Genomic DNA, 27,629 nt, shown 5'->3' with positions numbered 1-27,629 from the left:
GTCGTCTGCTTGTCTTATCTGTCCACGTTGGTCGTGCCGTCATCATATTACTGTCTAAATATTCAAAGCCGACCTTTTCATAAACTCCATTACTCAACCGCACATGTTCTAATGAGGAAATGTATTAATCCTAACTCTACACGCTAAGGCTAAGCTTAACGAGGAGGCTAATAAGGCAGGCAGAAAAAGTAGACACCTAATGCGTCAAGAGGAGGGAGAGTAATTTCTTTTTGCCATTTCTAGCAAATTCATACATCTGTTTCTTGTTGGCTCCCACCAGCTGTCTTCAGTCTCTGGATCAGGCATATGCAAAATGAAAACGAAAAAAGGAAGCTCATTTCTGAAGAAGCGTTGTACAAGCAAAACAAAACGAACGAATCAAAAGAGCTTATTCTTTATTTTACGCCTGGGGGCTCACTTGTAGCCGCATATAAAAGCTAAACATTAATCCCTGTGCTTACCTCTGGAAGGGGGCTCGCAAAGAATACGACAGAATGAAACCGTCGCCTTTACAGTTCGTTGCCCTGGCTGCATTCACCTTCTGCCTTTCTCCAGTGGCGGCCACAGGTAAGTTGGCTTCCGCTTTGCTTCGAGAGGCCTGGCGCTTGTGCTGTCCTAAGCACGGAACGAGGCTCACGTCACATACCCCCACTTTCAGCTGCGTCACCCCTTACCGTTCAGCACTGCAAGCGGCTCTAAAATTGGCACATAACCGTAAACTCAGGAGAAGCGCATTTTTTTTTTTTCAACGGGCAGTTGTTTATGAACGCAACTTTTTCGCATATCGTAAGATAGTAATCAATATATCCGCAGGTCCCTGCTTCGCACTATTGTCACAAAGGCACTCCACTGGTCTCTAATGGCAGTCCTAACTACTCGCTGCGAGCGCAGGACGCATTCCGCTGCGCGTCGGTTCATAACGGACAGGGCTGCACAGCTGCCTCAGAATTAAAAGCGATGTCAAAGAAAGCTGGACCAGCTTTCATTCCTTGAATACACCTCAGGCGATTTTTCGCCTGTCCGCCGACTTGCTGCGTTGAGCGATGGAGCCGCACGTGGTCTTCGTACTGTAGTAGTACAAAGAGAAGCAGTGGTCACAGTGGTAATATTTCCAGCCGAATTAGTAGTAGTAGAGGTGGTAGTTGTGGTAGCGGTACCCTTTTCATTACGGAAAGCTCACCGCCTTCATCACTTAAGGGTCATGTCTTCAACGTCTCATCACTGAGGATACACTATTCGCATGCACCGTCTCTGATCGCGTGATCTTGGCCTTTGAGCCCTGTAGAGGCGCCTGTTGCTTCGGAAGGGGTTCCAATGTTGGCCACTTTTGACCACTATGAACTGCTGGGTTAGCCGCCATTGCCGTGTTGCTGTGTTGCTGTGCCCGGCAGCACTAAAACATTTTGACCCCTCCTTTAGCGGCAACTACGGACACATATCGCATTGTGTGGGCCTGCCCCTCCAACCCGGCCATTCCTCCCATCCCCAACCCAACCCGGAAGGACTGGGAGGCGACCCTGCTCGGCTGCCACGACCTACAGGCCGAACAAGCCACCGCCACTGGGGTCCCATACTAGGGACCTCCACCTAGTGCTTGTAAGGATCGGTCCCTTACGGGCTGATCCAAACATACCTCCTGTCCCTTCCAAATAAATGTTTTCACCACCATGTTTTCAGCAAATTAGGTTTGACTTTTATTTTTATTTATTCATTTTTTTAGGCAATACAAGTATTGCCCACGAGGCAAGACAAAAGGAGACTATTGGTCTCCTGACTAGGTCTTGGCCTCGCCGGGCGCAGCAGAGGCAGTAGTACATAACATATCGCCATAATCATACATCCTAATCACGATCAGATCAGATGATTATATAATTCTACATGCAATATACATATGCACAAGCTGCGAGAAATAAATGGCACTTTGCTTAATAGCGACATGAAGAAACATAGGAATATTTAACAAAAACAAAGCAAAAAAGACAAACCAGAACATCAATGACACAATAAGGCACGTGCTCTTTGCCTAAACTGATGTACAGATGTAACATTTTTTGCAGTAGCTATGATATCTGGATAGGAATTGGAGAACTTTGAAATTTGATGTTCGATAGTTTGTGTACCATAATTTGTTCTTGGCCTTTCTGTCAGTAAGGTAGGTAAATATTCACTACCGCTTATGATAATGACATAAGACACTTATTCCATAGAAAAGCTGTGTGCTGCAGCGGCTTGTAAAATTCATGACAAAAGAAAGAATGAAAGTGTCTCGTCCATCAATCTCTTATTTTCGTTTAAAGCACTCTGACACTGCTGCCTTTCACATTTCTTGGTGCTGATTTTGCTGCTGAGTTTAGATGAATGAAAGGGCACTGCTTTTTAAACTCATTTATCCTATTATGGAGTTCTTCTTGAAGTTTTCCAGCGAAACCGAAGCCTGTGTGCCCCTTTAGAGCATCGAGGGTCCTGGCATTGTGAGAAGTGAATCAGTTAAGGCGAACCTAAAAAAAAATTTTCGCATAGAAACGAGGTTGTATACGTACAGAGTACGTGTGTAGTGTGTGACCGATAAAAAGTATTGCGTTTCAGCTTCAAGCACGCGTGGCCTAAAAATGCGTTCAAGAAAATGCGTTCTTTTGCCGAAGTCAGAAAAAAATATCGCTCGGCGGAAGTAAATAGCAATAAAAAACAACCATTTGTATTAATATTACTTATGACATTGGGAAGGGCGAAATAAGCTTCTCACGCAAAGTGAATCAGTGAGAGATCTCGGGTGGAGAGTGCAACAGTCCCCATAACGTAGCAATCCGAATTAATTTAGACCACCTGGGGTCCTTTAACGTGCATTGACATCGAACACCACACGAGAGTTCTAACGCCAGAGCGTTAAAGGACCCGTTACACTCCAGCGTAGGCGTTGTGAGCGAAAGATAACGAGCATCACTCTGTCAGGTGTTGCCCAGAGGGCAAGCTAGGAGGCAGGGGGTGGAGGCCATCTAGGTCACGTGATATTGCGGCCCCAACCTGTCCACCTGATAGGGAGTGAAGTTTCCACTATGGCATGTAGCAGTTAAAATAATGGTGTGGTGGCACGGGGATAGTTACCTGGGGAGCACCAGGCCCACCGGTGGGAGCAGCTGCCACCGCAAAACAGTGGCGCTTCGCTTAACCGCGGCACCACTGCGCAAGGAGGGGTATTTCAATTTCAATTTATTTTCGAATTTCTTTCACAGGAAATACAAACACTTTTTGGACCCATAGCCAGCGGCTAGTTCGGGTCCAAGTACACAAAATACGTAAAAGCAAATTCAAAAACGGCGGACATATACAGAAAAGCGTAAGCGTAGTACAGGACTAAAAGCAAAGCAGTCTAAATAACACTGGTAGATAACATTCGGCGCGGCAAAAGAAAGAAAATAGCTTTGAAAACATGACATGCAAAATGAACTTTCGGACATCAAGTGTTAGTAAAAACTATCGTGTTACATACAAAGTACATAATAACAGAAAATTGTGACGAAAAAGAATTTCAGGTTAAATCAATTATTTCAATTAAGTGTTTTTTAAACATAGCAGCAAAATTGTGTGAGTTTTTAAGAGAAATGGGTATCGCGTTCCAAATGTTTACCCCAGCAGACTGCACTAAACGCTCACCATATACATTGCGGATGGGAGGGAGGTTGAAATTGCCGGAAGAGAGGTTTCTAGTGGACCGAAGCGGGAGGTGAAGTATTGATGCATGAATAGGGTGGTTGTGTCTTACTATGTTGTGAATACATACAGAGATTTTTAATCGGTACAATGAATCAAATGGATTCATTCAAATGAATCAAATGGATGAGGACTCCCAGGGATCTATGAATGTAAAGTAGAGAATGGCCATCTGCATATGTGGAAATTAGCCCATTACGCTGCCGCGTCATACCCTTAAGGCGGAGCTTAAGTTTCCCGTCATTTTTTTTTTAATCTGCCTCCACCGAAACGTGGCGGCTCCGTTGGGATTTGATCTCGCGACCACGTCTTCAGCAGCCGAATTAAGTTCAAAAAAAGTTGGAGGCATATCAAGGTTAAGCCCAGTGGATGCGAAGCAGCCTTCGTTTTGCATTCTTATTATTAACGTCCTTAGCGTTTGGAGGCATCTTGACCGCATACACGCCCGGCGCAAAGACGCTGGCGCGGTTGCGGGCACAGACTGACGCGACGGCGGGCGCGCGCCGCTTCATCCCTGGCGTGACGTCACATATCACGTGATGCAGCGATGGTGGCGCCGCCGCCGCGTCGCGCGCGACGGCGCGAACCGAAGCGTGGAGGCCTCCGCCGGGCGACGTCCGACGGCGCGATATGAGGCCCCATCTGCAGCCGGTGTGACGTCATCACGTGACGTCACATCATGTGATCTCACTTCAAGGTCAATGGTGGCCACCGCCGGGCGTCGCGCGAAGGCCCGAAACCTACGTTAATATGCTTCGCATAAAAATTGGAGTCGGAAGCTTCTTCTCGATGACACCCATACAAGCTCTGGTAGCCGTAACGTACGCTGCGTTTTGGTAAGGTACGCATTGCGTTGCCTGCAAAGTAGGGCTCCGAAAATCGTAATGCACGCAGTACGCGTAAGAAAATTTTTAAACGTGCTTGACGGCTTTTAGAAAACTCAACAACTCTCACTGCTCTCGATTCCCGCTTCCGTTTCGGGCAACGTTGTAGGCCTAAAGGCTGCGCAAAGTCCTAGCACGCGTACAAGCCTCTGACAGAATTTCGATTTGCGTTATCAAACATGCGTGTCATGCGTGGGTGAAGCGTGCAAAAGGCAGCACACGTGCATTGAGAGTCCTCCATTTTTGTATATCGCTTATGAGGTGGATTTAAATCCGCACACATTAGCAGGCTTCACTGCAGAATAGTTCACAATCCGCAGTTAAGAACACATTGCATTCAAGACTGTTCAGCCTCAGGACCAATACATATGCGCATATCGAATGTCGCCCACATCACAGCAGTGCCTCGCATATGTTTTTCTCTGGGACATCGAACGACGCACACAAGCCCGCTCTGGTTCTCACTGTCTTGCATCTGTGCTAGCACCCTAAACCAGCATCGCTTCTATTTCAATGCCAGCCGTATCACCCTCTCTCTAACGGGACTCCTTCTCAAGGTTTTGTTGGTTTTATACTCGCAGTGTGGTGCCATCGCTGGGGAGCTGCCACTTACGTCACAGCGCGAGCGGCTAGTATGACTGGTGAATGCTCCTCTATAGAGCATTGCCTTGCGAAACAAAAGTGATGATAAAAGTGCGTTTTCCCATTAAGCGTATAGAGTGTCTCTAGTGGTGCCGCGCTGTCTCCAAGTCGTTGCACAAACGGGGCAAACAAGAAGGCTGGTGAAAGGCAGAGCGTAGGAAAGGATAATAAGAGAAGGCATGATTTGCCTAAACTGGTTGACCAGTCCGACATTGAAACAGGAGGTGATACCCAAATTTACACAGATTGCAGCACTTAGACTACTGACTTCAGGCGCTGTGTAAGTATTGGAGATTAGCAACTACTGATCTCGTTGACATGTGGGACCACTAGTACAGGTTCTCCACCGCAACAGCAAACCACTTTTGGTGTAAAAAATTATAGACGATCAATGCCATATATGCAGTAAAGCATACTTTAGCATTAGTGTTCGCCCCGCCGCGGTGGCTCGGTGGTTACGGCGCTCGCCTGCTGACCCGAAAGACGCAGGTTCGATTCCGGCCGCGGCGGCCGAATTTCGGTGGAGGCGAAATTCTAGCGGCCCGTGTGCTGCGTGATGTCAGTGCACGTTAAAGAAACCCCAGGTGGTCGAAATTTCCGGAGCCCTTCACTACGGCGTCCCTCGTAGCCTGAGTTGCTTTGGGTCGTTAAACCCCAATAAACCAAACCAACCAGGCATTAGTGTTCCACCCGGCCGGAACAACCGCTGCCGCTGAGGTGTTCAGACCGTGCCGCCGTACCCTCTCTTCTCTCACCCTCATCTCTGACTGGAGACAGCAGATTCTCTCTCGCCAACCACCCTCTCTTCGCCTTCACTCCTCTCACCTGAAAATGGGAAGGGGGATTTCCCTCCTTCTACTTTGTCACCTGCCAACCGGGCTTCGGACGGACACTTTCCCGACATGGGAGTTCTAATGCTAATGCATTCAAAGCACGTGATGCAGCCAAGAAAAGCCCCCCCCCCCCCCCCCCCCAAGAGCCCAGAGCATTGTGCTCTAGAAATGGGAAGGCTCTTGGCATTAGGCTGTGTTCAAGAAGCATACCGCCGGTGCTGCGTACGAGGCAGTTCAAAACTGATCTCGTTCTTTGCTCTCAGGACTTGACTCCGACGACGAAAGACCAACGAACGGCAGCGAGCTTGTCGTGACCGTGGATGACCTGCGGCGCCTCGGACTGCCCAAACTCAACAGAACGGTGCGAGACTACTACCAGAGCGGGGCCGACCAAGAACAGACTTTGTATGAGAACACCGCAGCTTTCAAAAGGTCGGCTAAAACACAGGTTTCGCGAAGACCTTCAAACAAGTGGCTGTTTATTCGCTTCTCATTAGTTTACAAAAGAGGGTGAAAAAAAAACGTATCTGATAAGGGAGCAGTTCCGGCAGTCAAATCATTAGGCATACTTTTCGCGGCAGTAATAACGGTCACTGGCCTCGGAAGACACGCATATCCAAAACATTATTCACCCAATATAAGCACAGATATATCCTCGAAAACATTATACTTACAAAACTAAATTGTAGCTCTTATTCTCATCTTTAGCATCTGCGTACACTGCAATAACCGAACACACTCCACGATAAAGCCGCCTTAGAAACTGTGAGATAGTTCAAATGTATACGCTGTTTATACGAAACGCCCCAGCTAACGTGATGGAATGTTTTAAATTTTAACTTTAAAGACTTATGCAAGTAAAACAAAAACAGCATTGAAAGAGGTTGCTCAAAGCAACAGAGCAAGTTCTTAGTTCATATTACGTGTATTACTGAACAAGCCATAAATCAGCATTTAAAAGGCCGGAGGTGAGTGAGAAAATTTTTGTTTCGAAATTGCAGGGAGGCAGGACACTCTGAGCTGCCGTGGCAACTGTCCGCGTAATGTTTTCAAATATTCGGAGACGTACCTCCCACAAGAACGTCCAAATTCTCCTGTCGTCTCGAAAACACCTTCCGAAACGTAAAAACGACAGTATTCGTTTCTTGTTTGTTTTGGTGGCCTACAAGTTTTTAGACAAAAAACATTGTCCACCTGTAATGTTTTTAGCATGTCACTTAATTGTATCGGTATAAATGAAACATGTTCCACCTCACTCCCTGCGAACCACCATCAATAGTGCTTCACTCTCATTGGGGCTATACGTTCCAGTTCTTTATCCCCTGGCTCTCGTAGCGCGCACGATAATTTTTTGGCTGTTTGTTCCTCATAGAGTGCTAATAGGAGGCAAAAAGGCTGAAGGCTAAAAGCCTTACGAGGCCTTAATCCCTTCTACAAGTGTTTACGTTAATGAACAGACCTCACAGGAATGAAAGTTTGGTCAGCAGTAAAGATTTAGAAAACAACTTTCCAAAATATCGAAGGATAAGTTGCATTCTCTTTAAATCTTACAAAAATTACCTACGACTGTAATCACGACAAACAACACGACTGCTGGTAATATATCCAGGTCGGTAAACCAACAGCAAAGGCAAAAATATTCGACAAGTGCGAAACCAGCACAGCATATACGAAAGCCGAAAACAATACATACAATACAAGTATGAAACTAGAACCAGAAAAACAATTCAGCATCTAATAGCGAGCATTAAAAACACTTTCAAAGTGCATAGCGCGGAAATAACTAATATTCGATGATTCAGCATGTTTGGTAATGAAAATTCTATTTATAATGCACATCACTGAGTCATGAGCGAAATGGCTGAATTAACTAAGAAATTTCTACATTAACTAGTGATGGGTTTGTTGAAGTCGATGACCATTTCAGATCTGTTCAATAGTTCAGCGAACTGAAAAGTCAGCGTTTGTCGACCCTAACTGGTTCTTATCAGGCCACTTTTCTCTTAAGATCACTGATCTGGAGTGTACTGTGTTCTATGGGAGGGACGTGCAGTCCGTTTCCAAAAATCCGCTGCAGTAGTTTGAATAGGCCCGGATTGCTTTCAGCATATTGTGTGGAAAGAAAAGTTTCCCCGTTCGTAAGTTACCTCTGTCGCCTTCCCAAACAAGGGCTTATGTACGTGGTTTGGGGCTTTACTTCAAAATCAACACGTTTGCGATCAGGTATCTTTCTTCTTGCAAACATTTTTGGAAACAGTGTTAAGAAATTTGGGTTGCAAACGCTGGAATGACTGAGCAAGGAAAGTACCACTTAATGAAAACGTGTGTTCAATTGCAGTGCCTTCTTTTAACGAGAAGCACAGATCTTTATTGGCTGAAGAAAATTCTGGAATTTTTCGTGGACGAGCACTTTAGTAATCAGCAGTGCGTGAAGCCAGTAAAAATCCCGAAGTGCAACTACTTTGCGCTAACATACCTCTCTGCCAAGCAGTCGTTTTCATCCCAAGAACTTGTCGGGGGCGATAATGGGCGCCATCTTGATCCCCCAAATATGCAAACGACTCTTTTGTGCTACACTTTTCATAATCTCCGGGCCGCTACTAGTGAGGTCCTGTTTATTTACTAGGTATTCATTTCGTGCTGTTGCTTAATCTTGAAACAAGCAAAGCAAGCACAAACAGCAATAAGAAAGTGCTGTCCGTGTGCAAATTTTCCCCCTTTTTGTGTGTGTGTGTGTGTGTGTGTGTGTGTGTGTGTGTGTGTGTGTGTGTGTGTGTGTGTGTGTGTGTGTGTGTGTGTGTGTGTGTGTGTGTGTGTGTGTGTGTGTGTGTGTGTGTGTGTGTGTGTGTGTGTGTGTGTGTGTGTGTGTGTGTGTGTGTGTGTGTGTGTGTGTGTGTGTGTTGGCGTTACTTGTTTCAAGTTTCTGCCCGCTCCCAATTCTTCTAACTTTAATTTCATTAGCTCTAAATACCTTCCATAACGTATTATTCAAAATCTGATACCTTTGGTGCTGGTCGTTCTGACGCCTCGGCTTTCGAAGCGGCAACACTCACTCAGACTATTACAACATCGGTAGCTCATTCCCGGAAACTTAATGATCGGACCTATACTGTCGTATCTTACGGGCTCATATGTGTCCTGAGATTGGTTCGGAGGGGTTGTTCCCTTGAGAGGTCACAAGTAATAGGCACCTGATGGTTTCTTTACGTTGATGCTTCTGAAAACTTTAGTTGCAAGGAAATGCTTGAGCAATTAACGGTGAACATAGGTTTAGTTCGTATTTGTAATTGACTAAGAAGGCAGGCAGAGTAATCAAGGGTTCGACAGAATCCTGTCTGGCGAGGGAGAGGCATAGTGGTAAAATAAAACATACACTCGCCAAAAGATGGTTTTTAAAAAACTTGGGTAATCTCCCGAAGGGTAATCTCCCGGATAACGACGCCCACTCACTGCGCTGTCAAGTGCGCATATAAGAAGCGGCCCATTCCGTCCATCATTCATTGTGAACAAGGGACCCGTAGGGGTCCCGAAACGTCAAGTTTTTTAAAAACCATCTTTTGGCGAGTGTATGTTTTATTTTACCAAGGCAGGCAGAGTTTCTGATGAAACTTGTAACGCATAAAACACAGTTACCAACTCGTCTAAATGGCTGGCCTGATGCAGCTCTGGGTTTGTCTCCTTGGCAGTCGTTTCTATAGAGCTCAGCTGCCAGGCTCCCGTTCCGGGTTTAGCAGCGTGCCTCGGCGTAACTGAGCGCAGCCGAGGAAGAAAGACGGCGATAGCGAAGAGTAAAAGCAGGAGGAGAGTACTACGGTGGCGAGAAGGCAGGTTCCGGGCGGCCATCCGCGGCCTCAGACTAGCGCGTCTCCTCGCTGATCACATCGTGGTCGCCGGAGTAGCGCCCGCTGCAAGCACGCCGGTCGTTCACCCGAGGCGAGGCTCACCGGCGGCAGAACCTTCTGCGCGCTGCCCAAGTCCATGGATGGATGAATGGAAAACGTTTATTTGCTCTATTTTACAATATTTTTTTTGCGGCTTCAGATCGAGTCTACCATCTTCTCTTCAGGGTCGGTTCCCTTAGTCCAGGGCTCCGCTGAGGGTAGCTGCCCTGCGTGCACGCCTTACTAGTCCTCGTTGGACTTTCAGGATGTCGCTGGATAGCATCCTCTCCCACTGTTCCGCACTCGGGTTTTCTATTATGGGTAGCTTGTCTATTTTCTGGCAAGCCCATGTGGTATGGTATAGGGTTGGTTTGTCTCCACACCACGGGCACTCGCTCTTGTACTGTGTGGGGTAGATTTTACTTAGGATGTTTAGGCACGGGAATGTTCCCGTTTGCAACTGTCGCCATGCTACGGCGTCTTCTCTATTGAGTTGTTTGTGTGGGGGCGGGTATTGTCGCCTGATCCCTCTGTAGTAGTTAAGAATGTCTGTATAGCTTTGGGCTACCGGCTCGGGTTCCTCAGCGGGGTCGGGATTGTTGGATGCTCGGTTTGTTGCGTACCCTCGAGCTATCCTATCCGCCTCCTGATTTCCCTTAATGTCGGTATGTCCCGGCACCCAAACTGTCGTGTGTTTGGCCTGGTTGTTTTCGGTTTTCCACTTGAGCGGAGAATGCGGAGCGCGCTGTGGCTGATTCTGCCGTTTAGGTAGTTGCGGCATGCAGCTTGTGAGTCGGTGAGTATTGTTAAGGACCTATTGGATCGGCAGCCCTCCGCTGCCGCTAGAGCCACGACTGCCTCTTCGGCCTCGACTACCGTACAGTTCCGGATTGAACCGCTCCGTTCGGCACCGCGTGCTCCGTACGCGGTCGCCAATGCTGCAAGTACCGGAGCAGCTGCTCTCAAAAACCGAATTACCGAGAGGCGTAATAGTGGGCCAATTTTTTTCTGTGTATGTGACTGAATGAATTTTCAGCCAAATTTGCACTATCTATTTTCGGATCATCGTTACCTAATTTAGGGCTTCTCACCTAAAATGCATAAAGGTCTGGCTTCCACTACTGACCTGATAATTTCAGAGGCTTCCTTCGTGCTTTGAGAATGGTTTGGTTTGGTTTGTAGGGTTTAACGTCCCAAAGCGACTAAGGCTATGAGAGACGCCGTAGTGGAGGGCTCCGGAAATTTCGACCACCTGGGGTTCTTTAACATGCACTGACATCGCACAGTACACGGGCCTCTAGAATTTCTCCTCCTTGGGAATGATCGCAACTAAATGGTGGCATTACCGCAAACCAAAGTCAAAACATAAAACTGCAGTAAATTTCATAATATATCATTCCCCCCCCCACCGTCATCAGGCTGCTCATTCACTGTAGGGCAAAGGTCTCACTGACCTTGAAATAACCCTTCCCAGCGTAAGCTGCGGCCCTGCAAACTTCCTCATCACATCCCCAAGCCTGACTTCCATCGCCGGCTGTCTTCCCTTCGCACAACACGCTGTGCTCATGAACAATTATTCTTGATTTCGGCTGGAATATCAATTTTCCTTTCTGTAGCTCGCTGCGCTGCCCTCAGGTTAATTTCTACCCTTTTTGAACTATCTGCATAGTTTCTGTCCCATAGGTGAGCACTGGCAAACTACAGCTTCTGTACCCTATCCGCTTGAGAGAGAATAAAATGTTTTTGATCACCATCTAAGAGCAACTGTCAAATTCACTACACTACATTATTATCCCCCCCCCCCCCGCTATTTCATTCCCGTGCCCGGATCAAGGTGTAGATGTATAGATTTATTTGTGTACAACTTCGCCGCATATATGGCAAACTGTTGTTCCCTCCCCCCCCCCCCCCCCCCCCCAGTAGGTCGAACACCACTTCAGTATATCCACCCGTGGCGAACAAAGCCTCCCCTGAGAGTTCCCGTACGCGCAGGTGGCGACTGCTCTACCGGGTCCTCGTCAACGTGCTCAACAGGAGTGCGAGCACCACCATGCTGGGTCACGAGGTGAGCATGCCCCTAGGCATCGCGCCTTCGGCCATGCAGCGGATGGCGCACGAGGATGGAGAGAACGGCACTGCCAGAGGTACGACACGCCGTGCTGCACTATCGTCAACAGTCTGTTCTGTAATCGTCTGGTGCTACAGTGCAGCTGCAGAGTTGTCACAAAGTGCTGAACGCCGTTATACTTCGTAGGTCCACATATTGAGTGCGAAATTATATTTCAGAAGTTCTTGACAAACATGCGGACGCACATACACCCACTCACAGGACGCATATAATGCAGACAAGTCACCTTTAGATGAATAATGACACGCAGGCCCAAATAGCTTACTCTTAATAATTAAATATGCATTGAATTACCAAATACGATTATTTGAGCGTGTTTAATGGTGTCTTTCTTTATCTATTGGTGACTTGCATGCGCATGTGATAATAGAAGCTCGTGGGTCAAGTAAATCAGTTGGCAGTGGGCTTCGCCCTGTCGCCTCCCTTCAAGTTCCCTGCGGTTTTTTTTTTTTCGCTTTTAAATTCAGCAATGAACCGGAGCCAACCAGCCCAACAGCAAGTTTTTTTCGAGAGAGAGACCCAGTAATGAATAGGAAATACAATCGCTGTGAGACCGGGCTGGTGCTCTCCGAAGGATTACGGCGTAACTGTCGCGAACGCCGTATGGCATTTCCTTCTGCTAAGGTCAACGCCAGGGGGTGTTATTAAACAACCGTGATCCTTCACTCGGAGGTCGAAGCTTACGCTGCCACTTGTTGCAATGCTTTTGATGCAGCTTCCCAAGACGCAGGAACAGTGATGATATTGAGTACGCTCAGCTCCACGTCCATCGAAGACCTGAGAGCAGCGGCACCCAATGCGATACTCTGGTTGCAGCTGTACGTCTTCAAGAACCGCACAGTGACGGAACAACTGCTCCACCGGGCTTACTGCGCCAATTTTTCGGCCGTCGTGCTGACAGTTGATGCCCCAAGCTGGGGTCAGCGCATAGTAGACGTCCGCAACGTTTTCACCATACCGGAGGGAGTCACGTAAGTATTTGCGCCTCACCAAGAAATGCAAGCAAAAGCGGGTTTTTTACGCTGATTTTTGCCGATATTTTTCATTCGTCAAGAATTCAATTCAATTCAAGTTTATTTGCATTTATACATGTACAGATGACGGGAGTGCAGACAAAAAGCCAAACGGATTTGGCTTGACGGGGTCTGTACCCCCTACAGAAATGGCACTATGCACAATAAAGAGAGCACAAAGGTACAATAATGGATAAACGAAAAAAAAGGCATTAGTGAACATTCTATAACAGAAATACATACGGGCAAAAAAAACGATAGAATGCTCAAAGGAATTAAATAGCAGAAAGCATATGGTATAAAATGATACAAATAAAATAGCTTTGAAATTCACAAGCATAAATCATAAGTTACTAACAAGCAAGGACAATTGGTTAGGCATTCATGGCGTCAGTGTATACTACAGCAAAGCAAACAAAACAAAAAAAGGAAAAAAGGAATAACATGACGTACTCACGGGAGAGGCAACATTTACGGTTTTTCGGTTGCGGTGGATAAATTATCAATAATAACACGCAGCCTGTTTAAACTGGGCAGCGTATAAGGCTACAACGAGACTACGTTCCTTGCAATCAACAAATTACAAGCACGGGTTCTGTAACAGCGTTCCGCGCCAACAAATACTCACAGAATATAAGTTTGTCCAAAAAGTCAGGGCTGTGAGGAGGATGGGGCAGAGCAGTCCTCCCGAATTCGGCAATCGCTTCTTTTGTTGTCACGCTGGTATGAGGATTAATGTTGTCATGATTAGAAGAATCTGCCTCGCACACGCTGGTAACGCTGGTTCACTTTCTGCAGAAGTTTTGTTGTACTTCTCTGAACATACTGTCTCGCTCTTAGGCAGCGTATCCACAAGAATAACTCCGTCACTGTCCCGAAAAACACTGATCTTGAGTTTTCCGGCCGTCTCAGTCGCATTGAACTTTCTTGTTCTTGGAGAACTTTGATGGCGCCAGTCCATGGATTGTTTCTGGCGCGAAGTGATAAGCCTAGCTTTACTTATCGGTCACTGCCCGAGACAAGAAATCCTCCTGTTCAGCGTCGAAACGCTTCTGCAAATGACTTTTCATTGCTCTCTGTGCTAAGCTGAGAGGCTTCGTGGAACCCACCTAGCGCATATCTTGGAGTATCCCTGAGTCTAGATTCCCGCGGCGCTTCATCTGCTTACGGACAGCTCCTCAGCGAGTTGGCGAACCGTAATGCGCCGGTTAGCACGGGTCATGGTGTCATGGTTAGCACGGGTCATGATGTCATGGTTAGCACGGGTCATGGTAGCACAGGTCATGGCCTCAGCGCCTCGGGACTGGTTGCAGTGGCCGGTCGCCCAGGCCACGCCTGATCGTGCCGCTCTGTTTTGGCACTTTCAGAAACATTGACTCCTTTGACCCAGCGTACAACGGTGCTTAAGACGAGTGCAGAGCTTCCATAGACAGCACGAAAACGTTTATGAATACAACGAACACTTAATTCAGCTACAGGAAATTCAATGATAGCTCGCTGCTTACAGCGGACGTCAAACACCGACGCCATTTTCTTAGACTGGTATAGCAGCGTCATCTGTGTGACGGAGCTGAAAGTGGACATACATGCGCGTCAGGCATGTTTCTGCTATAGCCTGTTGAATTCGAGCGCGTTATTTTGTTCTCAAATGGAGAGAAAAAATTGGCGGGGGTTTAGCTTTGGTTAATCCTGGTAGGTTGCGAAAGCAAAAGCGCAGCGCCTCCAACTCAAGGAAAGCAGTGCGCCGCGTCTACGGGTCACGCGTGGCTACCGGCCGCCGCTGCGCGACGACTCAAAGCGTATTCGGTCATTTTTTTTATATTTTGTTTTTGATGTTGTTGCGACTGAGAGAAAGAAAACATAATCTACAGCTGGTATGACGTCAAAGCGGCAGTAGCGCCACAGGTGCGCAGCGCGGCAAACTCACACCGTAACTGCAGCCGGGCTGTCTGAAGGAGCGAGTTGGTCGCCCATAATCCACAGCTGGTATGACATCACAGCGGCAGTAGCGCCACAAGTGTGCGGCGCACCACAGGTGCGCGGCACGGCGTAACTGCAGCCGGGCTATCTGAAGGGGCGAGTTGGTCGCCCATATTCACTCCGCTAAAGGTCAAACGTAACTGCGGCCGGGTCACCCGAAGGCTTGAAAGTGCGAGTAGTATTGCTTTCGCAATAAAAGATGAGGGGCATTACTTTTTGGACAACTGTATTTACGAAAGCATGCATTACATAGCTCTTATCAAACTAGGACAACATTGCGTGAGATTGAAACCACGGAATGTACACTACGCAAGGGGCGCAGGGAGGCTAGAGCCCCGGAGTAACTCCTAGTCGGAGTGGCAAACGCGATCTAAGTAGATGCCTCCACCTACCCAGGAAACATAGTGGGAGCTAATGTCCATTGTCGACCACACTCATTGGGTGATCCGCGCCGTCACCGTCAACTACGACAATCCACCGGAAGCAGAGGAAGTGGCCCTCGAGATGGTCGAAGGCTAAAAGAGGGCCACTCCGTACGCAATAGCCAGACCCCCAGGCGGCCTGCCGGAGCTAGCTTAAGGGTAGGATCAGCCTGCCCTCCAAATCGTAAGTCAGGACCCCGCGGTCGACACCGGCGGGCATCTTGTTATACGGTCACCATGACAGGCCAGCCTGGCTGAGAACTGTGCGGCGGACACAGTAGCTTGAGGACGCACCAACCGAGCTGAAGAGGAGGACTCGCCAGAACCTGGTTCCGACGTATAGTGATATCTTGGAACAACATCGAGGGATATCTTCACTTCCCAGCAAGCTCGCAAAGAAAGCCGCTTGCAGGCGGCTCCAAACAAGCACTTACTGTAGTTTACACATCATCAGCAAAATTAACCCAAAAGCCTATATATAGAGCCTGATGTCCGCTCTGAGATGAGCTGGCCACACTGTATCACCCCTCGTGGGGCTTCCAATGCATAACGGCATTCCCCAATGCAGTTGAACGCCTACGAACGCTTCTACAATGAAACGATCTGTGTAACGAAGGATTTCGTACGTCCCGACCAAATTCCTGTCTTTCGTCTGCATCGTGAAACCTTCACAGCGAATGCGACTACAAAAAAAAATTCCTTCACAACGACGGTGTCCCCGACGGCTGATTTGTTGTTTTACAACGAACGCAGGCAGCGGAGCCGCCATTTACCTGCAATGCGCATGGGGACTACACCACAGCAGAGACTGCGCGGGAGAAACCGAACTGGCTTCTGCAGGTGGAGAAAACAATGTGGCTGCAGATGTACCGATGCTGGAGCACGTGAATGTAATTTTCATAGCATCGAATTTCACCGCCCTGTAGCAGCCTTTAGATAAGGGCTAATACGGTCTGCCAAGGCACACGGGAAAGCTGCAAACGAATTTTGCTGAACCTCGAGCACAAGGTTCCGCTGCCGACTGAGATCACCGTTCGCCGAGCCATCGAAATGAACCGTGCGGCCAGCTAGGTGGAGCGTGCCACTTAGCATACCGTGAACTTTGATGGGATAAGGTCGGCTGCAGTTGTACATTCCATCGGAGGAAGTACCCAGAATGAAAGCGGTGATTTATTTCGATACGCAACTCTTCAATTCACGTCAAATAAACTTTTTCTTTTGTTGACCGTGCTTAGCTTGCTATATTGCGTGCGATACGGTGCACGACCTTCACAACGAAGGGACCTGTGTAACGAAGGGTCTGGGGTTATAAAGGTGTTCGACTGTATACAAAGCCCATCACATTGGGGGGGGGACACTAAGCTCCTCCTTAAGGCTATGACGCGATAGCGTTATTGGGCTAATGCCCATATATATTGAATTGGTCATTATCGACTTGTATATATATTCATAGATCCCTGGGAGTCATCATGCCTCTCCCGGCGCAGTAGTCAAGCGATGCTCCACTGCCTTGTGACCGCAAATGCTGCCACCGGCGGCGATTGTGCGACCCATGTTGCTCTTGATTGATTGATTGATCATTTTATTTTGACAGAACTGGTTACAATACAAGACCGAATAACACACATGGGTGTAAAGCACTGCCAAGGTCGCCGAGCAACCTCTCGCGAGCAATCATTGCTTTAACTGCCCCCTTCCACAATGATCAGCTTGCTCACAATCTAGCGGACAGGTTGTGATGGCGCCACAATATCACGTGACCTAGGTGGCCCACTTAGGCTGCTTCTCTGGAGATTTTTCCCTCACAATGCCAAAGACGACACCGGATTTTCTGCAGAACGTTCGGGAGCCTTAACACTGTATCGTTAAAAGGCTTTGTTTAGCTGAAACATGGAAGACCAGTGATGTCCTGCGGACCAAGCAAGGCTGCTGCATTTTCTTTGGGGGTCCCTGAACTACGCGTAATCGGCAGAGAAGGCTTCACTCGATTCAATAAGCGTTTTTCATTCATTCGTATCAAGAATGTTCCAGACTTCAACTGGAAATAACGAGAGCTATGCAAAAATTACTTATTGCTGCTATGTCCCAAGGATTACCGGAGCAGAGCCCTAGCGGGAGAGGGTAGAAATAGCAGGTCAAAAAAAAAAGGGGGGGTGGGGGGAGAGAGAGAAGCAAACTGAATGCGACACAGCACTAAACGTTTAGAATATCCTGGGCCAGGGTCACCAAAGCCAACTGGTGCGTCAGCTGGTCCGTGGTTAGCCACGCTAAGTTCACAAAAAGTTCACAGAAAGTTCTTCGGTAGACAATATCAGTGCTCCCACCAGTGAATAAATAGTAAGCACAGAAACTCAGGCGCAGTATGCAAGTTATTTTCGTGTCAATTCCTTGGGGAGGTTAGTAACAGTCCGGCTTGCATGCAATGTCGCGAGTCATATAGATCAGCCCGTCGACGCTACAGCTGACGAGTAATGCACTGATGAACCGTGAAGAACATTCATGTCAAAGAAATTGTGAGAATGTAGTTCATGAAGTCCTTCACTAATCGCTTGGAAACAAATACTCTACGGCGACTCTGAACTAGTGTTGACATTGCTTGGCATTGCTCTAATCGCTCCAATGGACAGAAATTAAGCACAAGCCCCTCAGTGGCTTACAAACAGCCAATCTGTGCTGTGTGCGTCTTGTGAACCTGTTTTGTGTTCTAGTGGAAATGATTAGCAGTTTTCGGCTGTTATCTCGATATACCCGATTATCTATTCATTTTTAACAAACCTGTTCAACATTCACTTTTACCACGGCCGCCTTTTCATCCCGTTAACTAGCCTCGTCTTGCCGGACCCGTATCCCATATACGAGCTGTAACGGCGGCCTCCGAGACTCATGCGCATCTCGCGTATTTATTTGACACATCCACTACATTTGGCATCTAATAAAGATTCACTGATTTATTGTGCTAACGCCGGTGGATAGTGGAATCGGTAATATTTTTAATAACCGCTAGATACTAAACAAAAGAAGGCAAAAACAAGAAACCGTACGCATTCTTCGGTACATGGTCTGCATCATAAAAAAATTCGCTGTGGCTTAGCTTGGTTAAGCCCGGTAATTGCGAAAGCAATATCCGTACGTACGCCATGGTTCAGCTGGTAGTGTAGCTGGAGGTGGTGCTTGCGGTTAGACTTGTGGTGATGCATCGGTTATACAATCCAATCCAATCCAATTCAATCCAACCCAAACCATACCAATCCCATCCCATCCAATCCTATCCAATCCAATTCAATCCAACCCAAACCATACTAATCCCATCCCATCCCATCAAATCCAATCAAATCCACTCCTATCCAATCCAATGTAATCTAATCTAATTTAATCTAATCCAATCCAATCCAGTCCTGTCCAGTCCAATCCAATCCAATCCAATCTAATCTAATCTAATCCAATGTAATCCAATCTAATCCAATCTAATCTAATGCAATCAAGGTCAAATGAAGGTCAATGGTGGTCAACGCCGCGGCACGGCAAAGGCGTGAAAATGCAAGTAGTATTGCTTTCGCAATAAAATAACGTGCTCACTTTACTCTTTTGCAGCCTGGGAAATTTCGACCAGTCGGTTTACAGCAACTTCAACATGACGAACGCCACAAGTGGTTCCGGCCTCACGAAGTACACCAACGACTTCTTCGATCAGTCGCTGACCTGGGAAGACGTGCTTTGGCTCAAGAGTGTCACGTCGCTTCCAGTCGTCCTTAAAGGAATCATGTCACGTAAGACACACCCATACGGCTCAGTAGTGCATTCTAAACTGTGTACAACTTCACTGAAACATACAGAAATTCGGTGTTAGTTTTCATGCTAACGTAGCATGCACCCGCACTTCGCAATGTCGAGTTCCCGGTTGCGCTCCATTTTATCATGGAAAAAAGCGTTCTAGATAATAAGCCAGTGTTGTTGCCAGCAATCCTGGTTACTGCACAGTTAGGTGTGCGTGACAGCGATCTTTCGCGCAAAGATGAAAAATACACCGGTTGTTTCAGCGAATGTGAACCGTTTTTTTTTTTATTGCGAAAGCAATACTGCTCGCAGTTTGAGCCCTCCAGCGTCGTCCCGGCGGTGTAACCACGTTTGACCTTTAGCATGACCTCCGCTGTGACGTCACGCCAGACGGAGAGAGACAGAGCCCCAACTCGTCTCGTCGCGGTCGTCCCAGCGTAACTACGGTGCGCCGAGCAGCAGCGGCGCGTCGCTGCCGCGAGTAGGCGCTCGCTGTGATGACGTCACGCCAGACGGAAAGAGACAGAGCCCCAACTCGTCTCGTCGCGGTCATCTGCGACGAGGCGGTCGTCCGCGCTCGCTATGATGACGTCACGCCAAACGGAAATAGTGAAACGGAGAAGTCAAGAGGCTAGTGAAGAGCACTACAGCCGCAAACAAAAGCTAGTAGTGTTTACTAATACGAGGGGGTACCCAAAAGAAACCGGACTTATTTTTGTTTGAACTTATTTATTCACATTTTAAGCACAGACCTTTAATCTCTTTCAAAGTATTCCCCACTTGCAATGATACGCTTGTCGAACCTTTCATTCCATTTTTCAAAACATTGTTTAAATTCATCTTTTGTGATGCTTGACAGTGCCTCCGTCGTTTTTTTCTTCACTTCAGCAACATCAGCGAAATGTTTTCCATTCACCTATTTTTTCATTCTAGGAAACAAAGAAAGTAGCACGGGGCAAGGTCGGGAGAGTATGAAGGATGAGGAATAGGGGCCATGCCATTTTTGGTCCGAAATTGCCGTAGAGACAGGGCTGTGTGAGCAGGGGCATTGCCATGATGGAAAAACCAGTCACCCGACCGCCACAAATCTGGCCGCTTCCACACCACACTGTTGCCCAATCTTTTCAAAACATCCAAGTAGAAAGCCTGGCTAACTGTCTGACCCTGCGGAACAAATTCTCAATGGACGACTCCTCTCACGTCGAAAAAACAAATCAGCATTGTTTTGAGGTTTGGTTTCACCTGACGAGCTTTCTTGAGGCGAGGTGAATTTGAAGTTTTCCATTGGCATGATTGTTGCTTTTATTCAGGATTCGATTCAGGAACACTTGAGTTGTCCCCATAGCATCGTCCTTGAGCGTCTCTCTTAATATTTCAAGAGTTTCCATTCAACTTTTTCCGATCAAAAATCAGAATTTCAGCGGCGCACGCTGTTCACGAAAATCAGCCATTGCAAAAACGACATTCACACAAAACAGTCGTCACTCTAAAACTCTGCCTAAACTAGTCTGACCTCCTTCAACGACGGCACTCGGCTTACTGACTCTGGAATGTTCGTGCTAAGCGCTCCTAGTGGCAAAACGCGGCACCACAGAAGCTTTAACGGGATCCTGGACTAGGGAAGACCGACCACTGAAGCTCCACATCTATCTATCCCCATCCCCCTACTCCCTAACTCTTCCTTTTGAAAAAAAAAAATAAATGTTTTCACTACTACTACTTGCCGACCAAAAAATTCAGTCCGGTTTCTTTTGGGTACCCCCTCGTAAAATGAGTAGAAACTCGCATATGTTGCTAGGTTCTTCTTACGGTGTGCTGGCGTGGCTTTTTAAATTTGTGCATACTGGAAAAATAAGAAAGCTACATGGTCAATTTGACTGATTCCGGAAACCAGGCAGAGCTATCAGAGCGTGCTGGCAGTAAATCCCACGCTTAGATTGAGGCTTATTGCGCTTTAGACGAGCAAATTATGCGAGGCGATGGCATCAAAGAACCTTACCGGGCACACACAAAGGTCCAGAATGCAACAAAAGCACAAACCAGAAAGGGTCACACACGTGTGACGCGCGCGCTGAGCGTGCATCAGTAAATCTTTCTGTCTTATATGCTCCCTAAATCTGACTCTCAGTTACGGGCTAGTGGCTCTTACCCGTCGAGATTTAGCTTAGAGTGTAGAAACATCTTAGTCTACCCAACCACACGCCCTTGCAGAAATTTTTAATGCAAAACCAATTTATTCTCACTATAGTCTGTATCACTTATATTTATAATTTTTTTAGGGTTAAAGGAACGGTTACTAACTAGGTAGTAACTAGCTACCATATTTAGTAAAAAGGTAGCAATGGCTACTTTTACTAACTGTGCCTTGAAGAGGCTAGTAAATAGTAAAAAAGTAAAACGAGCTTCTGGGCAAGTTGGTTACTTTGCTTCCACATCACTCCAGCGTAAAAAAAGAGACTAACACAAAGGAAGACAACACTTAAGACACGGACAAACGCTGCAACAACGCTGCAGCGTTTGTCCGTGTCGTAAGTGTTGTCTTCCTTTGTGCTCGTCTTTTTTTACGCTGGAGTGATGTGGAAGCAAAGTAAAAAAGTGGTAAAACGAAGTCAGAGTAAGTAACTGCTGCACCTACTACCTTTTTACTACCTTTTTTTTGAGTGTGGAGAGCTTTTAGAGCTCTGTCAATTGGGACTTCGCAGCCGAAGACGCACAACTGGCGGTGCACTACGGGGTCAAAGCGATCATTGTTTCCAACCATGGAGGACGGCAGCTGGATGGAGTTCCCTCGACGGTGAGCGCACCACACGGCACTAAAACGCGCCTGAGTGATACAAGGAGCTCGGTTTTCTTGCAAGAAGATAGTCGCGCAATGTTCGAACTTTCTCATCTCACCAGTGGACAGAAATTTACCTGACAAGTACCCACAAAGTTCGGCGCTAAGAAGTAATCTCGCTGCTCATGAGTTTTAAAGTATGCTGGTGCGCTACGCTGAAACGCTATTTAAGATCTGTAATAGGACTTCCCGTCCTACTCACGACGTCGAGTTTCTATACTGCGAAAGAGAAATATAGTTCAGCAGGATGCGTTGTTGGGCAAGTTGGTTCATATTGCTTTAGAAAGATGGGATGCGCACAGGAGACAATCACAAGAAAGAAGACGGGTCGGGCGAAAGAAGACGGGACGGGATTGCGCCCGTCCCGTCTTCTTTCCTGTGATTGTCTCCTGTGCGCATCCCATCTTTCTAAAGGAAAGAGAAATAGGAAAGGGCTGAACCTTGTAAAGAGTCCTGTTTCTTACACGTCCAGCTCACCGCTATGGCCCTCCCATCGTTCGCGTGATTCAAGGGCGGCGTACAGGGAGAGCGCCTTAAACAATGACTGTGAACGCATCGGCAATACTTGATCAAGACCTCTCTGAGACGTCAGTGGTTCAGTTCAAAAAGAGGACCACGCATTTTGTACGGGTGTCCAGCTTATGTGCCACAATTTCTGGCGTAGTACCATCCGCATCCGACGTAGTGTCAACACTCCTCAATTTTGGCTAAAAAAAAATCTCTTTTTTGTTTACTAGACTGTCCGCATCTGGTACATAATCATCACGGGCTACGCATGCAACTATGGCATTAAAATGTATATCCGCAAGTTTAGAATGGTGATCGAGGCTGTCAGAGCACAAAAATTCTGTGATTTCTACGTCGAAAGAAGACTCGTCATTAGACACCTTTAGCATACCGTGTTACAGTTACCGTTGCCGGAGTACCGAGAGCCCGCCTACCGCCGGTGAGCACGCGCTGATTGGTCCCGATGCTGCAGGCGCGCGCGTATCTGCCGGGTACGTGGCGCCATCTGGCGCCGTCAAGGCGATTTGCGCGTGCGCATTGGCTGCGCGCGGGCTCCCGGTACTCCGGTACCGGTAATGTAAACACGGTACACGGTATGCTAAAGGGGTCTATTGTCCTCGACATCTTCGTTGCTATTCTCTACATCGGCTGCAGACGTCCGCAAGCCATCTTTCGAGAAGTCATTCACAATAACGTAACAAGAGATGGCTTTCCAGAGCATCCACTCCTTCGCTTCTGCGTGGAATCATGGCCTTCGCAATCGAGATAGCAACTAGTGCCAGTCAGGACGCGTGAAACCACGCGATGGCAACGAAGAGCAGTGCAAGTATCGTAAAGCTTGCGACAGGATCGCTTTGGGAATTTCAAGCTATAGTGGACGATAGTGAAGAAAATACTTTGCAGTGCACACCTATAGGTAGACCGCGAGGCACATAATTTCAGCTACTAAGCGTGTGGAGCCTACGGACTCCACAGCGGAAATTACGGTAAATTGCACAGCATATAACTGGTTTACAGGAGGCACTTACGCCAATGCAATGGCAAATAAAATGCATACAGTGTCCCGTACTAGGACCATCGCAATTTATGTTCAGCCTTCCTATCGTCACTGTAATGGTCAGCCTTACAGACTTAGAATTTTAATACTGCGTGTTACAAAGTATATATTTTCTAAGCCTACAGTCGACACACTTTTTACTGTATGTGTGTGTGTGTGTGTGTGGGGGGGGGGGGGGTGCGCGTGTGCGAGTGTGTGTGCGCGTGTGCGTGTGTGCGTGTGTGTGTGTGCGTGCGTGCGTGCGTGCTGCACCCTGTGTTCTCCCGACTTCCTCATCTGGAACTCCCTCCCCTCGGCAAATTTCTGTAACAGTGGCTCTAAATATGCTGGCATTTTTTTTTCAGTTCATTTTCATGTCGGTGTTCTGTAGATGCCATTCGCTTCTTGCAGATCGAGGCTCTGCCAGCGGTGGTGAAAGCAGTGCGAGGTGCACTCGAGGTCTACCTGGACGGTGGCGTGCGAACAGGTCATCATCATCATCATCATCAGACTGACTACGTCCACTGCAGGACAACCATGCCCCTCCAATTAACCCTGCCCGGTGCCAGCCGCGGCCACTCTATATCCCCGCAGACTTCTTAATCTCATCCGCCAACCTGACTTTCTGCCTCCCCCTGCTACGCTTGCCTTCTCTTGGAATCTACTCCGTTACCCTTAAGGACCAGCGGTTATCTTGCCTTCGCATTGCATGCCCTGCCCAAGCCCATTTCTTCCTCTTGATTTCGACTAGGATGTCATTAACCCGCGTTTGTTCCCTCACCCACTGTGCTTTCTTCTTGTTTCTTAACATTAGGCCTGTCATTTTCCTTTCCATAGTTGTCTGCGTTGTCCTTAACTTAATTTGAACCCTCTTCATTATCCTCCACGTTTCTGCCCCATAGGTGAGTACCGGTAAGATCATCATCATCATCAGCCTCACTACGCCCACTGCAGCGCAAAGGCCTCTCCCACGTCTCTCCAATTAACCCTGTCGTTCGCCAGTTGCACCCACCGTATTCCCGTAAATTTCTTAACCTCATCCACCCACCTAACTTCCTGCCGCCCCCTACTACTCTTGCCTTCTCTTGAAATCTACTCCGTTACCCTTAAGGACCAGCGGTTATCTTGCCTTCGCATTACATGCCCTGCCCAAGCCTACTTCTTCCTCTTGATTTCAACTAGGATGTCATTAACCCGCGTTTGTTCCCTCACCCACTCCGCCCACTTCCGATCTCTTAACGTTACACCTATCATTTTTCTTCCCATAGCTCGCTGCGTTACCCTTAACTTAAGCTGAACCCTCTTTGTTAGCCTCCACGTTTCTGCCCCATAGGTGAGTACCGGTAAGATTCAGCTGTTGCATACTTTTCTCTTGAGGGATATTGGTAAAATGCCATTCATGAGCTGAGAGAACCTGCCATATGCGCTGCAACCCATTCTTATTCTTCTAGTTATTTCCCTCTCATGATCCGGATCAGCTGTCACTACCTGCCCTAAATAGACATATTCTCTTAGTACTTCTAGCATTGCGCCATCAATTGCGAACTGCTGTTCTCTTGCTAGACTGTTGAACATTGCTTTGGTTTTCTGCATGTTAATTTTTAGCCCCACCGTCCTGCTCTGCCTGTCTAATTCATTAATCATGCTTTGCAGTTGATGTCCTGAGTGACTTAGCAAGGCAATGTCATCAGGGAACTCTTATACCCAACTGTTCCCATTTCAAGTTCCGTAATGCCTCCTGTAAACAGGCAGTGAATAGCATAGGCGAGATCGTGTCTTCCTGCCAGACACTTTTCCTTATTGGAATTTTATTGCTGACTTTATGGAGAACTATGGTAGCTGTGTAATCGTTATATAATATATCTTCCAGTATTTTGACATAACACTCTTCTACACCCTGAATCCGCAATGCCTGCATGACTGCTGAGGTTTCTACTGAGTCGAATGCTTTCTCGTAATCAATGAACGCTATATAATATATGGGCGGTATATTCTGCGCATATCTGTATCACCTTACCCATAAGATACAGCAGTTGTATTCTTTTCTCTTAAGGGATATTGGTAAACGCCATTCATGATCTTAAATGCCAAATGCGCTCCCCCCCATTCTTATTCTTCTAGTTATTTCCCTCTCATGATCCAAATCAGCGGTCACTACCTGCCCTAAGTAGGCGTATTCCCTTATCACTTCCAGCGCCTCGCTGTCAATTGTAAACTGTTTTTCCCTTGCGATACTGTTGAACATTACTGCATTGTGTACAGGTACTGACGTCATAAAAGCGCTCGCCCTCGGCGCCAGGGGAGTTTTCGTCGGAAGGCCTGCGCTATGGGGATTGGCCTACAACGTAAGCGGCTATGCTGTAAAAAATTAAGTTTATTCGGTTCCAACTAGTGCACTGGGCATAAGGCACGTGTAGTCGGAGGCTCCGGAGTAATTTCGGCTTTCCGTGGCTCTTTTATGTGCAACAGTATCTTAGTACACTGGCTCGGATATCAGTAATCTGATCACGGCCGCTAAGCAAGCGCTACGGGTATACGGTTGTGATGAGGCCTGGCAATGCTGATAACCACTTAAGTCCACAGGGTGTGGCAAAAAAAGCTGGCGTAACAAGTACCGTATCTTTTAATTGCCAGCTCGCTTTTTTTACAAACGACGTCATTGTGTGCTTCCTGACAAGGAAAGCCATTTAGATCTTCACGGGCCTGTAGCCACTGAAACCCAGTAACTGCTACCCCGTAATGGATACAGCTGTTATGCACCAATAAGTTTTCTTCGGTCTTTCTACATTCACCGCAAAGGAGAGTAGGTATATTCTATTGAAATGCCTCGTTTCTTCCCTTGTATGACGATAAGAAAGGCAGCAGTATCTCTAAATAAATAATGAAGACAAAACTGAGCAAGTAGTTAAGCGCTTGAGGAAATGCGCAGATAAAGAAAGGCTGATGTAACAAATGCACCTTATGCTTTCCTACTCAGAAAAAAATTGCAGACGAAGGGTATCCTTCCTTTTTCTTGTTTACCTTACCCTTCCTGACTTATTTCATTTTTGTGTAGACAAAAACTATCAGTGTCATTATAGCACATATAACTTCCTTCTAATTTATTGAGGAAACTCATCGGTGCCTGCCTACATACCATGTTATGCTAGAGATCCAGGCTTGCACATAAGGCGGACGTTAACACCACCAATAGAACTACAGATTTTGAAACCACTTTCATCAGCGGCCATTCAGCAACCGACCTGCCTTTCAGGGAACAGACGGTGTCAAAAAGATGTTGGACATCTTCCGGGCCGAAATTGACAGGACACTGGCATTGATGGGTGAGCAGCAAGAAATTCACGAATCACGCTTTCAACGTATCACCTTATGACTCCCTCCCAGGGTCTTAGCTCGTCTGAATGCTACGCGCTTCTGCTCGATCGACGAGGTCATCGCTGCAGGCCGACTGTGGCATCGGCGCGCCCTCGTTCTTCTAAAAAGGGTACGCGCGCATATCAGCCCGCCAGCGGCCGAGGTGTGCGCCACCGGTGCAGTCTGCGTAGAAAAATAATGTATTCCTGAAAAATAGCCAATTATAAACTTTACGTTGAATGATATACACCTTGAAGCTCTCCCCTTTAATAAAAAGTTACTGCCTCGAAGTTAAAATTTATTGAAACCACCTCGTTCCCAAAGCTCGGAAAAATTCTCGGGGCTTTGGCTCTGGTCACAAACGCACATAAAATGAAGAACTTGGTCTTTTTTGCCCAAAGAATAATTTTTTCTATGACAACCAGACAAACGAGGCATAACGCTTTAACTCACCCTTCCGGGAGCATAGCGATGAGATCATGAAATGTTACGGCCTCTTTGACGATCAGTACGAGCCCTTTACGCCACTCGCATTTCTAAACAACGGTTATTGATTTTCACAGGGCACTCATCAGTGCATACCTTCAAGCCGCAAGATCTGATTCGCCAAGAACGCTACGGGCTCCTGTGA

General features: G+C 47.2%; 1 protein-coding gene across 1 annotated transcript; it reads left to right on the top strand.

The window, feature by feature from the left end:
* Positions 1-494: 494 nt before the first annotated feature.
* Positions 495-27,629, top strand: LOC149348107 (uncharacterized). The gene is made up of 10 exons (XM_089541687.1): positions 495-567; positions 6,331-6,499; positions 11,941-12,092; positions 12,792-13,047; positions 19,083-19,258; positions 21,968-22,059; positions 24,056-24,131; positions 25,907-25,989; positions 26,898-26,967; positions 27,562-27,629. The coding sequence occupies exons 1-10, from the start codon at positions 495-497 to the stop codon at positions 27,627-27,629; spliced, it is 1,215 nt and encodes a 404-aa protein (XP_089397813.1).

Source organism: Amblyomma mixtum, chromosome 4, assembly GCF_055824585.1.
Source record: "Amblyomma mixtum isolate Tamu chromosome 4, ASM5582458v1, whole genome shotgun sequence".
In the NCBI taxonomy this organism is placed as follows: Eukaryota; Metazoa; Arthropoda; class Arachnida; order Ixodida; family Ixodidae; genus Amblyomma; species Amblyomma mixtum.
Note: the sequence above shows the minus strand (reverse complement) of the source record. Positions and strands in the feature narration are given on the sequence as shown.

What these genes read in the sequence shown, in the direction of transcription:
- LOC149348107 (XM_089541687.1), top strand. Translation starts at nt 495, where the DNA reads ATGAAACCGTCGCCTTTACAGTTCGTTGCCCTGGCTGCATTCACCTTC. An exon ending in ACCATACCGGAGGGAGTCAC is followed by an intron (nt 13,048 to 19,082) that starts GTAAGTATTTGC and finishes ACTCTTTTGCAG; the next exon opens with CCTGGGAAATTTCGACCAGT. An exon ending in CCTTAAAGGAATCATGTCAC is followed by an intron (nt 19,259 to 21,967) that starts GTAAGACACACC and finishes GGGACTTCGCAG; the next exon opens with CCGAAGACGCACAACTGGCG.